The sequence below is a fragment of the Anoplophora glabripennis genome, unplaced genomic scaffold (genome assembly GCF_000390285.2).
Source record: "Anoplophora glabripennis isolate ALB-LARVAE unplaced genomic scaffold, Agla_2.0 scaffold100, whole genome shotgun sequence".
In the NCBI taxonomy this organism is placed as follows: Eukaryota; Metazoa; Arthropoda; class Insecta; order Coleoptera; family Cerambycidae; genus Anoplophora; species Anoplophora glabripennis.
In genome coordinates, this window is record NW_019416223.1 from 1,140,510 (window position 1) to 1,159,436 (window position 18,927).

At 32.7% G+C, this 18,927-nt stretch overlaps 1 protein-coding gene across 1 annotated transcript in view; it reads left to right on the top strand.

Annotated features, from left to right (window-relative positions):
- Positions 1-18,927, top strand: part of LOC108907793 — a 140,277-nt gene that overhangs the window by 44,302 nt on the left and 77,048 nt on the right. The window contains exons 4-5 of the mRNA XM_023454480.1: positions 4,027-4,239; positions 7,046-7,368. Coding sequence (XP_023310248.1) covers positions 4,027-4,239; positions 7,046-7,368 — 536 coding nt within the window. The remainder of the gene's footprint in view (positions 1-4,026; positions 4,240-7,045; positions 7,369-18,927) is intronic.

An 18,927-nucleotide genomic window follows, 5' to 3' on the forward strand; every position in this document is an offset into this window, starting at 1 on the left:
CACAAATTCATATTTTTGATAAAAAATCCTGCAATTTACTAACCGGTAATAAGGTCTTAAGTGGCATTTCAGGCAACACCGGAAGTGTAAATAACGGTAAAAACCTTAGCGGGATTTGCTCGGGGTTGTAACTCACATATTTTAAACCCTTCTAATAGCTGGATGTAGCCTTGGGACTTAACCCTTCGTGCCTTGGGTTTAGGGTGATGTACACATCGCGTTCCTGATATTTACAGCACGTATTCGTCGTTGAAAGCGTGGATTATTATTCCGGGAATAATTTCGTCTTGTCCAGACCAGTCACGGATAGAGTTTGTGTCATAATTAACATTGTACTAGGGAAAATTATAAAAAAATTTGGAAACTGTTAAGAAATAGTGTTAACAATAATCTGTCAGCTGTAAAAATGATATACAGGGTGTTAATGAACTTATGTCAAATATTTTTGCCACATATTTCTAGTGCTACGGTGCAGATCTTCTTCGGCGAGATCTAAAATCATCTCCACTTAAATTTTAATTTGTTTCTTTTTAAATTCCAATATGTATTTTACTACTGGAATTAAATTCTTGGCCGATTAATTTTATATTGAAATTCAAATAAGTATTTATTTTATTATTTTATTAAAAAATCAAGTGACTAATACAAGATTTATTACCACTCAAACAGGATTTAACTAATTGGGTATAATGTTATTAATTTTTTTGGGGCCCTGATTAGGCTTCTATTAACATGCAATCACAATCCAGTTTGCAAGGAATTCCAATTAAAAATGGATTATTAATAAATGTTTGCTTCTGCTCATCGGTGTTCAACAAGAATTCAGTTGAAAATTAAATTTCAGTTTAAATAAGATTAAAAATGAGTTATTTATTGTAGTATCTGGAACAAAAATCCAAATGGGAATGAAATATAACTTGTAGATAGTATCTCAATTGAAATCCAAAAAGAGTCCTGTTGGTATTCGACAATCATAAAATTAGAAATTAAATTTTAATTATAAATTAGACACAAAATGACAATACGATAATTCAATCCTTAATGCAAAACTGAAATACAAAATAATCCATCTGGAAATAAAATTTCGATTGAATATTCCAAGGAATGTATTACCGTAATTCCATTCTTATTCCAATCCAAAGAGAATTTGTAATGAAGCATTATTATTTTCCGATTTTTGTAAGGCCGCTGGCCAGTTATTTATTTAATTAGTTTAATTGGGTGAGAGCAATTAACCGCGAGTCGAGCCGAAACCGTCCGCTGCCCCACTCTGTCGAGGGCCGCGCGCATAGTCCCACCACGACTCCTGCCTAGTCAAGGGGGGATTGGGACAATAAAACCACCGTTCCTGCACGAAGATCCTCAGTTCGCTGCCAGAACTCGAAGACCTCCAACACCAGCCCGAGGACCACCCCGAGGACCTGAACACCGACCAGAGACCGCCATCCGACCCAAGGAGTTAGCCGCCAGAAGCAACCGTCCGGAATAAGTAAGCAAATTGTATTTTCCTATTCTCACTTGTCCTGCTATGGTACAAGTCTGGCCGTTTTGAACTCTGGCAAGACAGTACGACCACGGCGTTGTCGGCGAAGGTTTGGCTGGGTCACCCACCGCCCTCGTTCGACGAACGTTGTTAGTCACATCGACCGAACTGCTGGTTTGGCTGGGTCACCCACCGCCAGTGGAAGACGTTGAGTGCAGGTTCGTACGGCAGCAGCGTTATCGGCGACGGTTTGGCTGGGTCACCCACCGCCCTCGTTCGACAAACGTTGTGAGCCCTTTACTGACACTGCTGGTTTGGCTGGGCCACCCACCGCCAGTAGAAGACGTGAAGGTGTCGAAGTGTACAGCAGCAGCGTTGTCGGCGAAGGTTTGGCTGGGCCACCCACCGCCCAAGCTAGATAAACGCTGTAGGGCACAATAACCGAAACTGCTGGTTTGGCTGGGCCACCCACCGCCAGTAGAAGACGTTGTGTGTCGGCTGTGCAACGACGGATAGACCCCCGAAGTTTGGCTGGGCCACCCACCGCTTCCGGGAAAAGTCTGTCGGCCGCCCCGCATCTGAACTCGCACCTCGTCCAGACTTTGCCTCCTGTTTACCATCAACATCATTTTCCTGATTACCGTTTGCTTATTTGTGCCTGATATAAACCGCTTTGCTTGGCTTTTTCTCCTGGCTGGTCGCATTTCCGCTTAATTTCCGTCGCTTTGCTAGAAACTGCCGCCGATATTTATTTGTAGAATTAGAGTCGCCCGTAATTATTTTTCTGTTTCAGAACCATTGGAAACAATTTATTTATTGCTCTAATTTATTAATCTTATTTTTCCCTTTCTAGCACCGACCGAAATTTAAAACCGAATATTATTCTGGCGTACCGTTTCGTAAAGTCTTAGATTGTTTATTAAATAAACCAAACGCCAAAGACTCCGTTTTCTACCGTACCGATTTTGTGTCCTGATATTTTGACTAATTTGTATTTATTTACAGCTCCGAAAACCGTATCGGCATTTTTAAACCCGTCGTACAAATAATAATTGCTCTAACCCATTTTGTTATTCTTACACCGCTTGTAAAGTATTTTTACATTCCTGAATTTTAGTTAATTATTTATTAATTGTAATTAGAATCTATTTTACTTTTGTTTGTTTGTTACAATAGGCCTTGTTAATATAAAATAAACCTAGTAAATATAATTCCCGTTTGTATTCATTCTTAACGCCGACAAAGTTGATAAAATTCCGATCAATAAAAAAGAGGTCCGCTTATCTTTTTGTGACCTACACTGATAAGACCGTTTATTTTGAAAGGAAAATAACACTACACTCAGAGAACTACTTTGCTTGAAATTAAGAGAAATATAACAGACCCCTGGAATTAAACTTTCTTCACTGCAGCTATCCCGAGTACTTACTCTAAACCGAGGGTAGGTTTCACGTGGAGTTTCCCCCACGAAAACCGATTGGGAAACTGGCGCCCGAGGCAAACCGCACAAAAAGATTTAATCCGGAGTACGTTTCTGTGACGTCACTCACCACCGCCGGCTGCCGACCACCGCCGCCGATAAACTAGTAGTCAAGGGTCGTCATAAAGTAGGCGTCCAGATAGGGACGTCAGTGACGTCAATAAATCTAGTAAATTAAAATTTGCACTTATGAATTAAGATTCCGTTTAGAGTTGGTAGTATACCGGGGGCAGCCACAAGTAACGTCTGAACCGAACCGTCACCACCGCAAATTCAAAACCATATATAAAGGGTGTTACAAAAATTTGGCAACCGAGCAAAGTACGTTACAAATTCACCAAAAAAACCAATAGGAATCCAGTTAGAAACCCAAGTGAAATTTTAAATTCCTATTCCAAATGGAATTCTGTAAGAATTCAGTTGGTTTTAATTGGAATGAAATTGGGATCTAATAAGAAACGATATTTGAATTGCAATTGATAATAAATCGGTTATTATGATACTTGAAATCCAACAATAATCCAACTGGAAATAAATTTTTAATTGTAAATAAGATTCCAAATGACTTATTACTGCAATTCCATTATCATTCCAATTGAATTTCAAAAGGAATTAGTTTCCTGTTATAAAGGAGTTATTATGATAATTGTAATCTCTACTGGAAAATGAATTTCAATTGTAAATGATGACTGAAATTCCATTTGGAATCCACAAAGAATCCATTTGGAAACCAGTAGGAATCTGGATAGAAATCCAAGTAAAAATAAAACGCAAATAAATTACTATTAGTATTAGGTCCTATTCCAAATGAACTAACCAGAATTTAACTGGAACATTATCAGAATTCAGTTGATTTTAATTGGAATTTAGTTTAAATCCAACTGGAACGCATTTGCAGGTAGCCATATCTATTTTACTCAATATAGTAACATAAAACTTTGAATATAATATAACAATTGAACATCAGTGGTGTGCTTTTCTTTAAAATAGTATTAACAGTTGCACTTTGCTGACTCATTAAAGTTTTCCTATTGTTATTTAACGCCTTTTGTTCTGATTGCAGGTCTGCCGTCGCTCTTCCAAAACACAACGGAGCCTTCCGTCGAACCTGAACCGGAATACTACTTAGGTGATTTAATATCGGGCACATATTGTTCCCGAATTTTCAGCGACTGTGATAGGAAACACTGCCGTCTCCAGTCCCCTAATTTCCCCGGAATCTACCCCCGGAACCTCACCTGCTACTACGCCGTGCGCCAGCATGATATACCCCCAGGCAAGTGAGAGGGACTTATCCCCATCTTTTACTAACTGTTTAAGACAGGGCATTGATACGATTTTATGTGGTTTTATATTCACATTTTAGTTAAAACAGATTGCTGTTATGTGATTTTGCGACTTGTTTTTTCACCATGTTTTCTATGCCATTGCAGACTAACCGTTAAACATTATAAAAAAGTGCTTTCAAAAACATATGTTTCTCTAATACAATACAAACTAATGTTACTAATTGTAAGTAAAACTAATTTGTGTTTTAATTTTGATATTTTACAAAGTGTAAATAATAAAAAATTAATAAAAATACTTACTGAGCTGAATATGTGAATAAGTGAGTCTATTTGATATGACAAGTTTCAATTTATCTCCAATGGCAGTAATTCCGACGAAATTTTTGTCCCATACAAGGAAAATCTGACTGTCGGTTCAAGGATTTGACGCGGTATATATTCGATAAACTTGAGAAGTAGATAGCTCAAGGCGATTTTACTTAAATCGACTTGAGAAGGTTATAAAATATTTGGGGATATCAAATATACATGAAATAGTAAAAATATTATGAATTATATATTTCGCTCTACCAGTGCTATTGAAAATATCAATTTAAGATAATGTATGTATGTTATTTTATTTTCGTACACGATTATTTCTCAATAGCTTAAAGAAATAAGAATTTTCAGAAGAATTATTATACGTATATGTATATAAGCGAGTCTATTCTATATTATACAATTATTCAATTCAATCCACACACATTTCAACTTAGTTAATAATATAACTTATACTGCTCAATAAATTCAAATATTTCGATAAATTGAGAAGATGTCCAAATTTATTATGGTTGTTACTAATTTTAGTTTATACAAGATCCCTTAATTCGTCTCCTAAACTTCTGCAAGATCTTCCTTGGCATATACAACAAGTTCATAAGGCTCCTTAAGAAGATACAGTAGCTTGTAGATAACCAGTTTGCCCTAATTTCTTCAATATTGGTTTAAATGTCAATCGTAGTTATAAAAAATTGTAGAAAAATGTGTTAACTGTGACCCACATTTTCACAGACCACATTGATGAAAAAAACGTCAGTTAAACGTATTTAGAAGTATTTTGAGGTCTTCGTAACATTCCTGCGAATTAGAGGTATTTGTCTAAAACTCTGAGATACATTGATTTACTCTAAAACTTTGAAATAATTCCAAAAACTTTAAAATATTTTGAAAATTTCTAAATACATCGCAAAAACTCGCAAACATTGAAGTAGAGCCTCAAAATATACTAAAAACAGTGAAATTGATTCGAAATATGTTGAAAACTTCAAAGTATTTGAAATACAATGGAAAAAATATGAATATTTGGTAATGGGTCAAAAAGACAAACGCCAGTCAAGCCAAAGTCAAAGAAGAAAGTTCAAAAATGAAAGGCATTGATCGGACATCAAAGGTCAATGACTGTGGATCAAAGTCGAAGACCAATGGAGAAAAAATCATTGGCCTGACGAAAGAACAAAGTTTAATGCCAAAGGTCAACGCTTAGAAGTTAAAATTCAAAGATTAGTGATAGGAAGTTAAAAGTCAATGGATTTAGAAATATTTCAATGTAATAATAAGTTTTTAGAAATTTTTAATATACATATTAATCAAATCGAATCAATCAAATCAAATCATTTATTGGTGTCGATACATTAAAATGTTTACACACGCCAAAGAAAGAGAAACACGAAATATACAACATATAAGCAATACTACACTAAAGCTACTAAAAAGCACATTCAGATAAATATAACGTAAACAGCATAAACAAGTAAATATTACGAACATTCATTATATATATAAAAATTGGTCAGCAAAGAACTCATCAAAATTGTAAAACGCTTTTCTCTTAAGAAATTTTCTAATTCTGGCCTTAAAACAGTCTGAATTTAGTGATCGAATCTCAGATGGAAGTCTATTAAAGAATTTAATGCCAAAATAATTTGTGCCATCTCTGGATTTCGCTAATCTATGAAATTTTGACCTAATATTGTGTCTCTCTTGTATGGTGGAAATGAAAATTTTCTTCTCGAACAAATCTATTCTGATTATAGAAGTATTTTCAACAGAATTAGTAATTTTTGAGATACTTGCAGTTTCTAGAAGTTGTCAATGAATTTCTATCACTATTTCGATATATTTTAAACCATTCAACGAATTCTGATAGCCTTTTTTTTGCAAGGATTATTTTTCAATCATCATCTCACCTTTACTGCATTTACCAAGTGAAAAAATATCAAACAGTGGGTTCCAGAAGATACATTTCTATGACACCTTATACTATGAGTCATCAGTAGCGCGTAGCGAATTTATCACTGATATTTCTACAGTTTTTGAAGATATCTAGGTCCAGCCTAGCTGCACGACGAATTATGTTTCAACTAATATTTATTTTCAAATTATTGCATAATTTAATAGACTAGTATTTGGTACACTTAACTTTAAAATACCTAAGGCTTATTCTAGATTTAAAAAACTATTTCCTACAACCTAATTGATATCAAAAAATTCTCTTAATTCTCAGATTTGTGATAGTTTAAATAATCTCCGAGATCACTACGACATATTTCACTGTATACAATAAGTAATACAATAAAAAAAAATAATTTTGATGTTTTTATAAATAACTTGTATCCTGTATTGTATTCGGAATATATAAATATGAATAGAATAAACCATTTGAACTTCTTGTCTTAATTTTGACCAAGAAAACCTTGCAGAAGTTTGGCAGTCGAATTTGGTAACAAATCAAAGTATAAAACTAACTTTCCACAGGCAAACACGCCCTAATAACGGTCCGCCAGCCCAAGGGCCAGCTGATCTCCATCCGCAGCCAGTCAGCGCTCTACGGCACGGCCAGCACCAGAGAACTCAAAGTGTGGGACGCCTGCGACGACGTCCAGGACTACGTGACAGTCTACGACGGCTACACCACCCGGGATCCCGTCATCCTGAAGTTTTGCGGAGGTGGCGAGGCGGTCCCCGAGGCCATCTCCAGCGGGCACGAGTTGCTGGTGGAGTTCTCCACGTCACCCTACGGCACGTTCCTCTACCCCGCCCCCGCCCAGTCTCTCCATGGGTTTCAGCTCGAAGTCGAAGTAAGTGGTCTTGTAGACAGTTGAGGGATCGCAAAACTTATGCTTGGAAGATTTTTAATATGTCCTAAAAGCAAGTTTAATGTGATTTCCATGTAATTTTACATCGACGCTTGCCGTGATTCTCAGATTCCCTTATTGCGTTATCCACAATCGTAATTAGGGTGTCAGATCTGAATCAATTCGAAGCATAAATTTAGATCTCATGTCTGACGTATGCATGTGGATGTGTGATTGACTCTAATACAGTTAAACAATAATTAACTCAACATTCCCTAAAGACAGAATGGCCCAGGAGTATATATCAGGTTTCTTTGAAAACATTGAACTTTTTTAATAAAAAAAAATCATTTTTGAAGTTACAAAACCTTCATCTCTTTTTTTTTAAAGGATTAGCCTATTTTATAAATATAAGCTTTTTTATAAATCACTTTCATTCAGACATAATGAAGATAATGTTAAAACTATAAAAATTTTTAAGTATCAGTATTTTATCAAACTGTTTCAGTATTTAGATATGAATTATAGGAAAATTAGTTTGCCTTAAAATGCACACATAAACACAAATATATTTTTTTACTTGGCTAACAAAAACTTATTGTATTATTCAAATTTATAGTAGATGTCCAAAACCACCACTTTTATTTTCTAAACATAAGTTTACTCTTCGTTTGATGCACTAAAAAACGCGTTCAGGTTCATGTGGTGTTACAATGTTTATTTCATGTTCAACTGGTGCTTACAGCTCATCAGGTGTGTAGAGAAGATTGTTAAATATTTTATTTCCGATATCGCCAAGCAATTAAAAATCTAAAGCTATGAGATCCGGGCTTCGAGCAAGCCACACTAAGGACCCCAAAATGGACCCCTGTGGAACGCTGTGAAACACATATTCATAACCATAAGAGGATACACAATTTGTCTGTTCTTAATTAGGTAAGACTAAATTATTTTTAACGATACATTCCGGAATATAAGAATATAATTTCCTTATAGGAATATAATGAAACACAGTATATAAGAATATAAGAATATAATGTAGTATAACAACCCTAGGTTCGACAAAAAATAAGTAAATGTAGTTGTGGGCAAAAATATGTGATCGTCATAAGGACTACCTACGCTGTATGTATCCATTTTTAATTGACCGGAAGGCGCTGGCTACTAACTTTTTTTGAGGGGATGTATGGTTTAATTATATAAAACAAAAGCAGAGTAAATACACCTAACCTTTATTTACATACAATTCAAATTAAACATGTGACAAATAGAAAGAACAACAAAACATTAACAACCATTAAACATAAAAGGAGAGTGCCAGGCTCACCTAGAGCTCCTGCGGGGAAAGAGCATGGCAGAGAAACCCACGATCGTTGCTCTTACCACCCAAATATAAATACAAAACAACCGCTAACCAAAGGTATAAATTAAGAACCTTTGCTAATGATAAATAAGACCTGTCTCATTTAATGTGTCACTAAATGTCATCTGTTACCTCATATTAGTCATACACACTTCCAAGTAAAACTGAAGAGGTTTGGTGTTAGTTAGCCGGCAGAGCCGGAAGGTACTGGAGTCCCATACGGGAGGCAATCCAGCTATAGTTGAGATTTCGGAAGATCCTTCATAACACTGGAGTCCCATACGGGAGGCAATCGAGCTTAATCCAGATTCGTTCCGCACGGGCGAAAATGTTAGTAAATTCAACAAGGCTCGTATAGACGTATGACATAAAGTGAGCACAAGAAATCAAAGAACAACCTAATCATGATAAAACAAGTTAAATGTGAAACAAAGAAGTCGTTAATGCAATATCTGGGCAGTCACGACAATATACATATTTTAACATGTAATAAATAATGAGCAATCTTTAATAATAATTGTAACAATTTTATATTAGAAAAATATACGCCCCTGAGCGTAAGACAATGAAGGCTAAACATATACAGAATTATTATCATGAAACATCTATATTTTACGAACAACGTAATCATGACAAAAACAAGTTAGATGTGAAACAAAGGAGTCATTATTGTAATGTCTGGGCGCCCAGACAATATATATATTTTAACATGAAATAAATAATGAGCAATCGTTAATAATAATTATAACAATTTTACCTTAGAAAAATATATGCCCTTGAGCATAAAGCAATGGAAGCTAAACATACAAAGAATTATTATCATGAAACATCTATAATCATCACAATCATAAGATTACATAGAACAATTAACAACAAAGTACTTAAAGAATATTACCTGCTAACTAATAACACTTTAAACAATTAACTTTTCACTACTTTGACACACTGCCCGCCGATCGTCTTGCTACCTATCTGCACACTGTTCTCACTTCAACTGCCTATCTTCGACCCTTTAGGCTTCCTTCCAGAATTTCCTACCTAAGTGCCTGTTTTTTGTGCTTCCTTCTACCGACCGTTAATATTACTTTTTCATTGTTATACAACACCTATGTAACAGGTGACGTCGAAGTTGATAAGATAAGTACGGTTTTGCACAATAAGAATACAAGAATACAAGAATACAAGAATATAAGAATATAATTTCCTTATAGGAATATCATGAAACACAGTCAAAAACTATTTTCAGATCGTACAGAATTTCAGAATAGTGCCCGCCCTCTTCAAATTTCTGGACAATGTTTTTTACCGTTTTACATACAGTGGTTATTGTTGTCTATAGTTGTTTCTTTTTTAAATGACAATACGTCAACTATTCCTATTTCTATTATTAGAATATTTAAAAAAGCTATTAAAATCTACTCTTTTTTAATCATGATATATATGACCAATGATATAATCCACTATTGTAATTTTACGTTGTTTTCATAATTGTTTTATTTAAGTTCCATGTGAAATTTCATTAAAGTCGAATGTAATTTTACAAAATATTGATGCAGATAACAATTGTAAATTTAAAGTATGTTCATTCGAGTTGTATGTATCGAGTTTGCTACGAGGTTAAAAAAGTGTTATTATTATCACCTGTATTAATAATTATTATCTCTGTAGTATTCGTAATAGGAATGCATGAATATTCAAGTTAACTTGTGAAATTACTTCAGTAAGAATAAGATACGCTATATCAAATTTGGAGTAAATCTAACTCTAGATTTTGTATGTCCCATACTCATAACAGTACAAATGACTGATTTTACAAGAATCTCATCTATTTTTTCTACAACTTATATTGTTGTAATTTTACTTTTATTCATATTGTTTTTAGAAACCTGCTGCGTAAGACATATTAATAGCAGCGGTTTTAATTTCGCTCTTACCACTGTAGTATTTTCGTTAATATGATGTGAAACTTTACAATAGAATAATTGAGTAAAAGATTTAAATGAACAAACCACGACTAAGAGAAGTTACGTATCCTGAAATGTAATTCAAATTCACTTTATTTGTCAATACAATAACTAACCCCTTCGCAGGCGCCGAGTACACAAGGGAATAACAATCCGACTCCCTTAGTATGACAGATAAATTTAGTGCTTTTTAGCGGAAGTTCGGTACGACAGCATCAGAAAGTTTGTCCCACTATTCGAGTGGAGGAATTCTCAAGGATTCATTATTAATCGCTCCTCCCTTAGCTGAAATTTCTCTGGAGACAAATCCTTCTTAAGGGAAAAAAGTTTCGTAAGAGAAATAGATTAGTTGGATGGTCTTTATTTGCACTGTTTTTAGAAGTCCTCGAAAAGGTAATTGGTTATAAATATTGATATCGGAAAAGTCAAGGAAGTTACTATAAAACTATAAATTCATGAGTAGGTATAATATCAACTGTATCTTATCGTACTATATTAACTTGCTTCATAATCGAATAATTTATTTAAACGAAATCTATTTTATAAGTAATCAATTCGATTATGCCTTTTTACAGATAGTTTCCAAAGGACTAAGTCATAAACTTGGATTTTCGAAGACTAAATTAATCGAGGTGTGGAAACTTGATTAGTAGAAATATTTTTTACAAATGGATTATTTTTTTAATACCTACTATTGAACCAAGAACGACGGTGACAACATTTTTAACATTAAGGCGATGTTTCGCATTGTATTGGCTATGCAAAGACAGCATATTTTTAGCCTATTTTCTCACCCTTGCCAAAGACCTTAAAAAAAATCCTAAAAATATTCTGCATATGTCAAATTATTGGTAATGAAAAATCAAGATGACCATATTTTTTTTTTGTTTTTCGAAAAATGTCGAATATCACCCCTAATTAGAGGTCATCATATCAAATATGATGACGCAAAACTGAAATATATGAATAATATCAATAAGAATAAAATATTTTTTCTATAAAATAAAATCTTACAAATAGGAAATTATTTATTTTCATGATTAATGAGGTAAATTGTAAGTCCACCCTTAAATTCGCTCCATTCCATAAATAAGGAAAAAATAAAAAATTACTTGAAAAATCTACGAAAAAGTTCAAGGATATTCTAAATTATTAGAAATTCAAATCGTGTACTTCTCACTAGTATCTATAAGAAATCCACCCCTGTAACGAAGGGGTGAACTACCCCCGAACGTGATAACATACGAAAATATCATAGCGATATAAAAAAAACTGTCGAATATTTTATAATAGATCTTACTTTTCTGATCAGAAAGATTAAGCTGACTTGACCTAATTATTCCAAATTTTTTTTATAAAAATCAACCCCTAAACATAAAGAAATAAAAAATATTTGAAAAATCTTGATTTTTCAAGTAATTTTTGATTTTCTCCTTATTTAGGGGATTATTTAAGCCCCTTAGCGAATTTAAGGGTTGACTTTCAACTATATCACACCCTCATTATTCATGAAAATAAATTATTTTCTATTTGCAAGATTTTATTTTATAGAAAAAATATAATAAGAATTGCTTTTATTCTTATTGATATTATTCATACATTTCAGTTTTGCGTCATCATATCAACCCCTAATTAGGAGTGATTTTCGACATTTTTCGAAAAACTCAAAAATATGCTCATCTTGATTTTTCATTATGCAGAATATTTTTAGAATTTTTTTTAAGGTCTCTGGTAAGGGTGAGGAAATAGGCTAACTTTGCAGTCACTCTTTGGTCAACGCAACTCTCTTGGTTTCGACATGTTTCCAGCCAAGAAAATTGAATAATTCCAAATATTTCGAATTTTCACCACCTAGAACGGCGGTGACAACATTTTTAATATTAAGGCGATCCTTCGCATTGTATTATATAGCTATGTGCTGTTCAAATTGACTAACCACAATAATAATAAGAAACATTTTTTAAACCACTTGATCGTATGTAAATTCCAGAGATTCTCAATAAGTTTGAACTATTTTTTTTATTATTAAGTTTAATCATAGTTTTATAGCTTCAACACCCTGTAAACCGAATTGTGAAATATATTTCACGGCCTGTTCAAGTTTCGATTAGCCTGACGAATCTTTATTCCAGTTTCGACGTCGAAAATACTTTTATTGACTTTCTTTCGAAGGGGTGTTGCAAAAGTATATCAATATTTCTGTTGGGTGAATAACTTTTTGATTACACGCCGTAAGCTCGGAGTTTCGCAAAGTTCACAGAACTTAACCGTAAAAACTTGGTGTCGCCCACTCAAAGAATTGTTAACTCCGGGTATGTACTTTCAAAACTTGTTACGTCCCTTGAAAATTGCTTTTAGCATTTCAGAGGGTAATGTGGCGTTCGTTTTTTGTTTGGTTGTGCTGTATTTATGAATAAACCGGCCTTGGAGTAGCGAGGAAAAATAAAATCCAATTTTCTTAATGCCGCATCGAGTAAATTTGAAACGGCCCTTAACGATATCCATGTTCGTCTAGTTCGCAGAAGCAATGAGGTGGTTGATGATGATCTGAGACTGAAATGGACTTGAGAGTGTGGATAAAGATATCCGTGTTAAAATTCAGTTAATTCTTTGCGATGGCAGAAGAACTTAGCAAACTTTTGTAAAGATTTTTTAAAATTAGAACCATGAAATATGAAAAGAGCACATCCATTCACAAATCTTATACAGGTTGTTTCAGGATTAAGTCGACAAACTTTAAGGAGACATTCCTCATAAAAAATAAGAAAAAAATCAACTATACATTTTTTCCATAGACGCTTCATTTTAAGATTTTTTAAAAAAATCTAATTTTTTAAATAACATCTAAATGAAGAAGGCTATTTAAGTCAAATTTGGCATGACACATCTTCTTTATAAGATACCATTTTTCCACAGAAGTAGAAATTCCGCAAGCAACCAGTGGCGGAGTTATGGGGACTCAGACTCATTAAATTATAAAAAAATATGATGCTGTTTTTAGTTATTGACAAAAAGTCTACATTCACTTTTTTATAGTTTCATGGCAAAATTGATTTTTCGGAAGGGTGCTTCTGGATTCTGTCGATAAACTTTAAAATGAACCTCAACAAAAATTTTCGAGTAGGCTGCTGTCAAGCAATGTTAATTTGACGTTTTAAATGTTATTTTGCGAATTGTTGCATAAATTATCCATTAGATAAAGCCTACGAGGTGCCAGTTGATACCCTAGAACAAGGGTCGGCAACTGGCGGACCGCGGTCCAGGTCCGGACCGCGGAAGGTAAAATACTGGACCGCCAAAAATTTTTTGAAAGTATAAATTACTCAAATAAATTATTTAAAAAATGTTTTTTTACGTTTAAGTGCCAACCTTATCATTTTTTCTAGTATTTTACAATTGTGTGAGTGTTTTGAGTTCTTAATGGTTAGTAAATAGATTAAATTTGAGTTCAAATGAAAATTTGTAAGAAATATGAATTTTTTTTCTGGACCTCGTTAAAAATTTTTAAAAGTATCCGGACCCCACCTAAAATTACTTGCCGACCCCTGCCCTAGAAGATCTAAGACAGCGAATAGTCCAAGCGTGTCGAGAATTAACTCCAATTCAGTGTCGATCGGCCACTACCTCCATAATTAGAACATGTCGTGCTTGTCTACAGTCCATTTTGAACAAAATATTTTTTAAATCATTTCATTTTTGATTCACTTTTCGCTTTGTCTAGGTATAATATTAATTGGTAATTTTTTGGTTGTTTCAATTTACAAATAAATTTTCATGTCTTGTTTGCATCTTATTTATTTAAAAGCACACAATACAAGTAAATGAAGTGACTACAAACCGTCTGAAAAAATTTAGAAGTATTACAAGGGTCGTTACGTTGTCGCATTACCACATAGTCACATTAGATATTAGGTACTTAAATATTTCTATTGTTTTCATCATAATTTTTTTTTCTAATAAAACACCCTATATCTCAAAAACGAAGCATCTCCTAAATAATTTTAATACTATTGGTTAAACCCAAAGGAAGGGGAGACAAAAAGGCTTATTTGACTCACTCATACTCGAGACTAAGACCAATTTTAATAGGTACTATATTTTTTTAGATTTTATGAGGAACGTATTCCTAAAGTTTATCGACAGAATCCAGAAGCACCCTTCCGAAAAATCTATTTTGCCATGAAACTATAAGAGTTAGGAAAAAAAGTGAATGTACACTTTTTGTCAATAACAAACTGTTCTATCTAAAAACAACATCATTTTCAGTAGGGCCGAATTAATTTTTTTTATAATTTAATGGGTCCGAGTCCCCATAACTCCGCCATTGATTGCTTGCGGGACTTCTACTTCTATGGAAAAATAGTATCTTATAAGAAGATGTGTCATGCCAAATTTGGCTTAAATAGCCTTCTTCATTTAGAAGTTATTTAAAAAATTCGATTTTTTTTAAAAATCTTTAACGCCCTATATTTCCAAAATGAAGCGTCTCTGAAAAAAAATGTATACTTGATTTTTTTCTTATTTTTTTTATGAGGAATATCTCCTTAAAGTTTGTCGACTTAATCCTGAAACACCCTGTATAGTCATCAATTGCGTCAATTGTAACTCTGAGATTGAAACTGGACCTGAGGGTATGGATAAAAGTAACGGTGTTAAAATTCCCCTAAATTTTTGAACAACAAAGTATTTAAAAGAGCGCATTGAACACATCAAGAGCATTAGCAAAAGATAGGGGCTGAAACGATACTAACACTTTTTTGCTTATTCTGTAACTATTGTTATATCAAGAGAACGAGGAATTTTATATTGCCGATAGATATGTAGTAAAACTAGTGAAACGCTGAAAGCAAGTTCATAAAGTATCAAGTTCCTTACTTGACGAACCTCTAACTTAAATAATCATTTGATCCTGCATATTAACTTCGCATCTGAAGTTTGATTATTGGCAACAACTTCGAATGAAAAGGTATTTCGGTCTTTAATAAAACAATGGGTAGGCAAAATAATTGGGTGGATTATAATTTTCAAATAAGCATATTTTGTTTCAAGTTATATCAAGATATTGAATCAATACATAAATACCATTAGGGATGCTTTTGTTGAATTGAAATAAATTAAAATATGTATAGTAAATGCGATTTAAAAAAAAGCAATTTTTTTAAGTTGTTAATTACTAGGAAGTAATTGCAACGATGCGATGGTTTGAAATTGAGTTAGGTAGGAGATAAAATTAATTATACAATGTAATTCAATTTTACCTGCTTGGGTATTTTATAAATAGATTACATACGAACATTACGAATTCGGTGTTTTAAAAAATATATATAAACTTGTATATAAACGATGTCTTAAAATGAATTATTAATCATATCCTCTTAAAAAAACAGCAAATAGCAATATATTACATTGAAACTTAGTACAACTGTCATTAATACTGTTAAATACATACTTCTGTATTATTAGTTTTCAATTACGAGTATATAGACCGGAAGATATTAGACTGAAGTTCGACGACGTCTTTCTCGTTTATGCCTCTGAGAGTACTGACAGGTAACCGAGAGATAAGTACAATAAACTAAATTTAAAAGATGGACTGCAGGACACCTTTGTGAAAATTCAATTTTCCTTTTCAAAAAAATAATGTGTACAGCGACGTATTTCTCACTTATGCCATGTTCGTAAGTTGAAGAGAAGTATCGATTTTATCACAAAATTTTTTTGGCATAAGTGTCGCAAGGGACCTAAAAATGGAAAACTTTGTAAGAAAATGTGGAAAAACATCTTTATTTGTCTACCAATTTCTCATTAATGCCAATTAGAAATATGACATTATTATATTCGAAAAGCTCATAAAAAACATTGGCATAAGTCCTACTAAGGACTAAAGAAAATAGGGCTTTGGAAAAGCTGCGGAAAATTTTTCGTTTTGGTCAACGTTTTTCTCGTGAATAAATTAAAGCTTATTGCAAAGAAAAAAATGAAAGTATTCATTTTTTTTAAAGGGCATAAGTCCCTGGTGAGGACTATATGCTAAAAATTTTTTGAAAAGTTGTAGGAAAATTCATGAAAATTTTTACGTCTTTCTCGCTTATGCCATTTTGCATGCACGTAGGAAACTACATTATAAAGTCATATAAATGTAGGCATAAGTCCACATTGGATTTTCATGTTGTAAATTAATTTGAATTTTAATACGAGTCAGGTCGACAAAGTAGAAAAATAATAGAAAATTGCCACAATTTTCTCGTTTATGCCGTTTCGTACACGAGTAGAAAATATTACTAAAAGCCATTTTCAAGAGTGGCATGAATGCCACAAGGTACCGTCGTATGTAAAAATTTTTAAAAAGTTTATTTCATCGCCTACGCAATTTTCGAAATACTTATACTTACTTGCATTTAGCGTATTTTTAATTTTTATAAATATAAGTAATTCATGTATTTAATGAAAGTTAATAATAAACTATTTCGGCTTAAGTCCCCACATATTAGAAATGATTTTTAATTATTCTTTGAGTCATGATCAGAAAAAGAAAAATTATATAATATTGCCACAAATTTCTCGTTTGTTCGTAAATGAGTAGAGTATTTTATCACAATAGACCATACGTATTTATGAACAATATATTTAAATTTTAAAAATTAAAAATATTATATAATTTGAATTAACCGCTTCAGTGCAAGGATGATCTACTTGAATTGAGCCGACTAAGGTAGAAGAAGAAGAAGAAGAAGAAGAAATAATTAAGCTAGAATACATAGGGAAGAAACTGATTTATAACTGATTTAATATCATGTATATTGAATTTTGTTTTTTGTTTCTGGTACTTTGTACCTTAATTACTTAATTTGTACTTTTATACATTTTATTTTTATATTAAAAGATTTATTTAAGTAATAGTAATTGAATTGAAAAACCGCTGCCAACTCAATTGTCAGAATGCTTCCTCAAAGACTTTGAATTACTAATTTTTAATTATAACTAACACAAACAATAACACTTAAAATAATACAAATTTTTATTAACTTAAAATTAAAGCATATCAAAAATAAAAAGTTTTTTCGGTTTTATGATTTTTTACATTTTCAAATTTCAAACAGTTTTATCTGCAGCTCTTGATGAAAACGGATCAAAATAAAGGCCTTACTACCAGCTTTATTATAAGTTATTAAGAATTATCGTAATAAAAAATAACATGTCGAAAAATCAAACTAAACCCAATATAAAGCTTTCTCTTTTTCATGAAATTTTTTTTATTTTAAATTTTTTATTCCCTTTTATAGTTAGAAATATTCATTTTTTATATAGATATCTTCTCCGACACTTGCATTATTTATCATACATTTTTTAAATTAATTTAAGTATATCGAAAATTGCGCAGGCGAGGAAATAACCGCAATTTGTAATTTTTGACAACTTTTTAAAAAATTTTACATACGACGGTACCTTGTGGCATTCATGCCACTCTTGAAAGTGGCTTTTAATAATATTTTCTACTCGTGTACAAAACGGCATAAACGAGAAAATTGTGGCAATTTTCTATAATTTTTCTACTTTGTCGACCTGACTCATATTAAAATTCAAATTAATTTACAACATGAAAATCCAATGTGGACTTATGCCTACATTTATATGACTTTATAATGTAGTTTCCTACGTGCATGCAAAATGGCATAAGCGAGAAAGACGTAAAAATTTTCATGAATTTTCCTACAACTTTGAGACTTATGCCTTCATATTGAACCCATAGAGGAGTGATGCCTACTTGACACAGTACATTATTTATAGTAAGTATCATAAATTTTCAACGGCATAAATGAGAAAGTTATAGAATGAAAATAAAAATTTTCCGCAGCTTTTCCAAAGCTCTATTTTCTTTAGTCCTTAGTAGGACTTATGCCAATGTTTTTTATGAGCTTTTCGAATATAATAATGTCATATTTCTAATTGACATTAATGAGAAATTGGTAGACAAATAAAAATGTTTTTCCACATTTTCTTACAAAGTTTTCCATATTTAGGTCTCTCGCGACACTTATGCCAAAAAAGTTTCGTGATAAAATCGATACTTCTCTTCAACTTACGAACATGGCATAAGTGAGAAATACGTCGCTGTACACATTATTTTTTTGAAAAGGAAAAGTGAATTTTTACGAAGGTGTCCCGCAGCCCATCTTTTAAATTTAGTTTATTGTACTCAGTACTCTCAGAGGCATAAACGAGAAAGACGTCGTC